The 6,000-nt window shown below is 39.1% G+C and overlaps 1 protein-coding gene across 1 annotated transcript in view; it reads left to right on the top strand.

Annotated features, from left to right (window-relative positions):
• LOC134668367 (major facilitator superfamily domain-containing protein 8) overlaps positions 1–6,000 on the top strand; it is a 37,855-nt gene continuing 31,855 nt past the window's right edge. Inside the window, exon 1 of the mRNA XM_063525847.1 lies at positions 1–333. Coding sequence (XP_063381917.1) covers positions 85–333 — 249 coding nt within the window. The 5' untranslated portion in view covers positions 1–84. The remainder of the gene's footprint in view (positions 334–6,000) is intronic.

Raw genomic sequence — 6,000 nt, 5'->3', positions numbered from 1 at the left:
TAAACACAATCAGCTGTGCGCCGTGACACAGGACGTTCATTCATAGAAAGTGAGAGTGTTTACATTGCACAATTGACTTGGAAAATGGAGTGGTTAAAGAGGAATTTATCTAATAAGGAGGAGGTGGAGGACGGGACGGCGGCGGAGCGCCAGCGGCTGGAGGGCGTCGAGCCGGTGCCGGAGTCCCAGGCGGCGCTGAACGGCCCGGAGCTGGAGTCGGAACAGGAGCGCCGCGAGCGCTGGCGCAGCGTCTACGTCATCTACTTCACCATGTTCCAGATGTCGCTGGGCTTCAGTATAGTGCTCACCGGGGTCTGGCCTTACCTCGACAAGGTATTCATTCAACACTTTAGATACTTATAGGTTCATCAGCCAGCTGTAGGTAAGTACCTATATCAGCTGTCGACGCTGCGCTTAGACCACAAAACGAGACTGGACACGGAGTTATTTCAAGAACATGCACTTTGCCAGGGTACCATACTGTTTCTTTATTTGGACAGCTGAGTATTACAAGTACATAGTTATAAGATCGAGGCATCATCAACATGTAGCAAAATCAAGTCACGCTGATTTGGACTGCTTAATTAATGCCATCGCAAAGTATGAACGACTGTTGCCTGTTACGACGAAAAATACCTGGTCCAGCCAAGTAGCCAAGTCACATAGTACTTGCCTCAGAATAATACGAGTACTTACTAGACTTTAGACATAAGTATAATATTATAAGCATTTTTTCATACAGTTGATTTTATGGTACAGCCACAATTGCAGAGATAACAAGAGTGGTGGGGGTTAATCAAGTCTTTGTTTACTGCGGTGAGCACTCCGCGTTCGCGTCCTTGCATCTATTATGCGCTGCATCTGGCAGAGTTGTGGCAGTGACTTTCACGAGCGGCCGATGACCCCGCGATGCCGACGCACGCTCGCGCCTGCCACCTTATGTAACGATTCATATTCATAACAAATCCGGAACACCATTATTGTTCCTTGATGGGTAAGACACAAGAATAATTCTAAGAGGCAGATGCTAGAGTAGATGAACATAATAAACAAACAAATGGTATTTTGGGTATTTTGTCTTCGGTTTTGGGTTCGTGTACTTACGGAGAAGTCGAAGAACATACCTATATACCTATAGACTATGTAAAGACCTTTACCTAAATATATATTCCTGGGAGAATTTTTTGGTCTCTAGGAATCATTTATCAACTTGATACGTCAAATGTGCCTTGTCGAATACGGCCCAAGCTTTGCACTTACCGAATAGAGCACTAGTTTTAAAGTTCATGTGGTAGATTCAGATTCAGAGTTTTATTTGCTTAAACATATATTTAGATTGTAAGAGAAAGTATAACGTATGGCCAGAAATCTAAATGTGGAGACTCCATATTATTTCTGTCCCTAAAGGTCGACAAACTCCTGTCTCTACGAATTGATAACGAACGAACACTTGTTCTATTTCCAACCATAATACTATGTAAATAAATACATAATCCTCGTACGTAGGTATCTACTATTACTCGTAGGTTGGAAAGTTTAAATATTCTTGGACAATAACGTCAGTAACCCCCATCCCCAACACCCCACCCAAATGGGTATGAACAAGAATTACTCGTAAAAGTCGGACGCGGACTTTCTACCCAAAGTCGACTGGGTTCTGGCTGGCATCAGGTCCATTAAGCCCCCTCCAGACTATGCGCGTGAATCGCGGGCGAAGCCGCGAACGCAAGTGTGGCGTCGATTTCGCAGATTGTTCACGCCTTCGCGCCTTGTTCTCCGTTTTTTGTCGGTATTTCGGCCCGCGTCAAAGGAGACGCGAAGCGCGAACTTGCAAGACTCCACATTACACACTATTTTGGCTCTTCTGTGGCAAGATAATTATACGAGTATTATGATTATATTATATTAAGCAGCTATATTTTACGGTTTCACAAGAAAACAAAATGGAAAAACAGCTAAATCACGTATGATGCCATAGATAACTAACAGTTAAACTCGATCAGCTGATGCTTTTCCGCCATCTTGCCGCAAACCAAACTGCGAAATCACCGTGAAGCGTGCGAGTGTGGAGTCATACGTCAACTTCGCGATATGTTCGCTCCGCGACGTCGCGGCGCGATTCACGCACATAGTCTGGAGGGGGCTTTAGAATAGATAATTGCGAGAAATCCATGAATGTGGATGAAAGTAGCCCGGTAAGCCACTAGCATGCGCAACACTCTGGACGTAAAACTGATGTGGACTTAAAGCTCTTATTTATTGTAATTTGTCATTCATAAAACGAGCGAGCGTCAATTCAAAAACTTATTAAGTACAACCACATCTTATGTATTAGGTAGGTACATATTACATAATATGTGCATTACAATAGTGTCAAAGTACTTCACCTCTAAAATACCTACGATACGACAATTATGGAGAACAACAGGCCTCAACGTAAAGCTGCATTCTGATTGACTACCTTCACATTGTATCCGATGGCTAATACGTTAGTCTTGTTCTGCAGAAGCAAGTAGTGTAGTGCAGTCAGTTGATATGGATATGGATGGAGTTGGCCATAGTTTGAGAAACTTTGGTTTAAATACCAATTTAGACATAGGTACTTAGTTACTGAATGAAGCTTAGATACCTAACACCCGCACAAAGAGCATAGTTAGATAAAGTAAACTATTATTATTTATCACAATGTAAATGTTTGTAATGAAAAACAATCATTATCATATGACGGCGTTTTGTAGCTAATGCTGGCGGTAACACGTTGACCTCCAGCCTAGAGCAGCGGAGACGTTGCTAGGCCAATCATGACTCCTGCGGTCGTTTTCAGACGTACATATATTATATGTATTATCAGCCACTTGTTCGCCGAGTGTACGTGTAGGTACGAATACACCTCCATTGCATGTAGCTACTTAGCTAGGTAAGTATATACCTTCAGTCGATACATGTCCTATTTGGAGGAATGTAATATTTTCATATTCGTAGCTAGCTGTGTATAGGGCTGTCGGTTTTAGGTAACAAGTAAATTTATTTTATTTATTCACCGATTAAATGTTAGATGATCCAAAAAAAGGATTTGATGCCATAAGGCACACTCTAGCGGGTGCGTCGTATAATATATACCAACATTTGATATAATCTAATTTTAATATCATTCACAACATATAACACACGTTGGGCAGTGGCGTGCAGTGCATACAAAAAAAGGTAGGCACTAGGGTAGGCAGTCCATACAAAATGACCAAAAAAAAAGTTGCCGATTTTTATAGTTTGCGTTACATTCCTTCAAGAATGACTCTTCTAGAGCCCGATTTAAGTCTTATCTCCACTGCACGCCACTGACGTTGGGACTACCAACAAAAAATATATGTTTATAACATATATGGTAGAAATTCTCTAACTTACTTCGTATATAATAATAAATAATATAAAGTTTGTATTGGCTAATTATTTTTTATATAACATTCATAACTTATAGGAATTATTACAAATAAAGATTATTTGAAATATCTTATATATATTATAACATAATAATTACACGAGAAAAATACCTTCCAAAATATATGATCATACATGTAACAAAGTAATTAGTATCTTCTGCTGGTTGTTCTTTACTAAAGCAGGTCTCCGTTAGGTACGACGACGAGCGAAGCGAGGAGGAGTGTTAGGTTGAACTGCGAACAAACAGTGCGCGAGCCGAGCGAGCGAAGCGAGCGTGCCGCGGCAGCGGCCGGCGAAGCGCCAGAACGAAATTGGTCCATGGTTAACTTACCGGAATGTATTATTCATTTATGTTCTTAGATCCGGTAACTGGTATAGTTTTTGATCGTTCGACTATATAATTTTTATGAAATTCAAGTTTTATACAATATGAAATTATCTACATTGAATGTTATTCAAAAACAAATTAGCCATTTTGACATTATACGATTTGGGTTTTAGTCAATGCAAAACTTATATTATTCAAATTTATACAAAGTGAGCGTATATCTTGTGAATGTTATACTAATAATTGGTATATATTATGTTACTTACCCCACTCTAGCAGCTGCACTTATCCACAGTAGGTAGGTACTCAAAATATTCATCACTGTAGAGAGTGTTAGAGTTACCATTAGGATGTTTTGCTTTGAACCACTCATGCAGTATGTGTAGGAGCTGATAAAGAAAGGGACTTGATGCTGATAAAGCCATTCAAGATACGATAGATACGTGATCCATCGCGTGCCGTGCTCGGCGTTTTAGCGGTGATAATGTGCCGTCACGCTCGGCCTGTGGCGGTAATTTCCCAAGTAGCACAGATAGCTCTATAACTACTCACTTTTAGTTCTATCTAACGCTCTGTGAGTATTAAGACACTTATAAGAGCACACTCGTGGTCCAACAGCTGTATAATAGATCTCAGTGATATTTATACAGCTTAGGGCTGATTAAAAGCTGAATTATGGCTCTGAAAACTACCATTAATACGCAAAGAGTGATATAAAGGTATATTTGCTACGACCCTATACAGCTTTAAGGGTTATCAAATGCTTTAACCGTTATAAGGTCTGTTTAGTGGATAAAATTACGCCATGTGCTGTATAACGAGGTAATTGTGGACTTTTATTACGTTGACTTATTAAGGGAGCATAAGTGAACTATTATGAAGCTAATAGACGTATAATGAAACACATGTGGCACATAATACAGCTTGTCGCTTTACATGTTTACCGCTAAGCAGCTTTTATTACGCTGACTTTTAAGGGAGCACGAGTGAACTATTATGAAGCCAATAGACGCATAATGGAACACCTGTGGCGCATAATACAGCTTATCGCTGAACGTGTTTACCGCTAAGCAGCTTTTATTACGCTGACTTTTTAAGGAAGCACGAAATGAACTATTATGAAGCCAATAGACGTATAATGGAACATACGTGGCGCATAATACAGCTTATTGCTGAACATGTTTACCGCTAAGCAGCTTTTATTACGTTGACTTTTAAGGGAGCACGAGTGAACTAATATGACGCCAATAGACGTATAAATGAAACACATGTGGCGCATAATACAGCTTATAGCTGAACATGTTTACCGCTAAGCAGCTTTTATTATTCTGACTTTTTAAGGAAGCACGAATGAACAATTATGAAGCCAATAGACGTATAATGGAACACATGGGGCGCATAATACGGCTTAGCGCTGAACATGTTTACCGCTAAGCAGCCTATTATACTACCATTGAGACTGTGTGTATAGTGGTTGTTTAAACGTTTACAAGATGCCTTATAGTAACTGTTTAGAGGTTCACTAGTGTATCGAAAGAACGACTTGGACTTTATAGTGGTTCACTTAAGTATCTTTATCAGATATATAACAGTCGTATGCTGCATATTAGAATTTTAACGGTTCACGTTGCTTTTTAACATTGACCGCCATTTTATTGTATATAACCTACAAAATTGAAATTACTTTTCCAACTTTTAAGGGTAAAAATAAGGTTTTCTACATGAGTTCTTAACCTAAATCATTAGTTTAGTACTTCCTATAACGTATTATTAACTTTTTATCTCATAATTCTGTCCAAACCACTGAAATAGTTTTTACACATAGCTTATTTTATATCATTAATTAAATAAATCCTGATTATTTTCGTGGCGCATTGAAATTGTCTTAGATAATGTATATATATAATGTCAATAAACTTGCATTCCCAAACATCTTTCACGCATTAATATATAAAAGATCATGTACTAACATTTAACTAAACACTTTAACAAAATGACTTATGGCGTCGTTGCGCTTAACGTTTTTGCTTCAATATAAATATGTTCACCTCTGCGTTCGTCGTCACTAAACTAGTTAAATAATAGCTGTTTTTTAAGGCAGAGGTGTAAAAGTATGTTAATAATTATCTTTTATTCAGCCCAACGTCAATATTTCCCGGTATTAGGGCGCACATGTGACATATTAACTGAATAAGGGGTAACTGGTGGTCTCTTACCCAGTCAATATACACCTC

Source organism: Cydia fagiglandana, chromosome 10 (genome assembly GCF_963556715.1).
Source record: "Cydia fagiglandana chromosome 10, ilCydFagi1.1, whole genome shotgun sequence".
In the NCBI taxonomy this organism is placed as follows: domain Eukaryota; kingdom Metazoa; phylum Arthropoda; class Insecta; order Lepidoptera; family Tortricidae; genus Cydia; species Cydia fagiglandana.
Note: the sequence above shows the minus strand (reverse complement) of the source record. Positions and strands in the feature narration are given on the sequence as shown.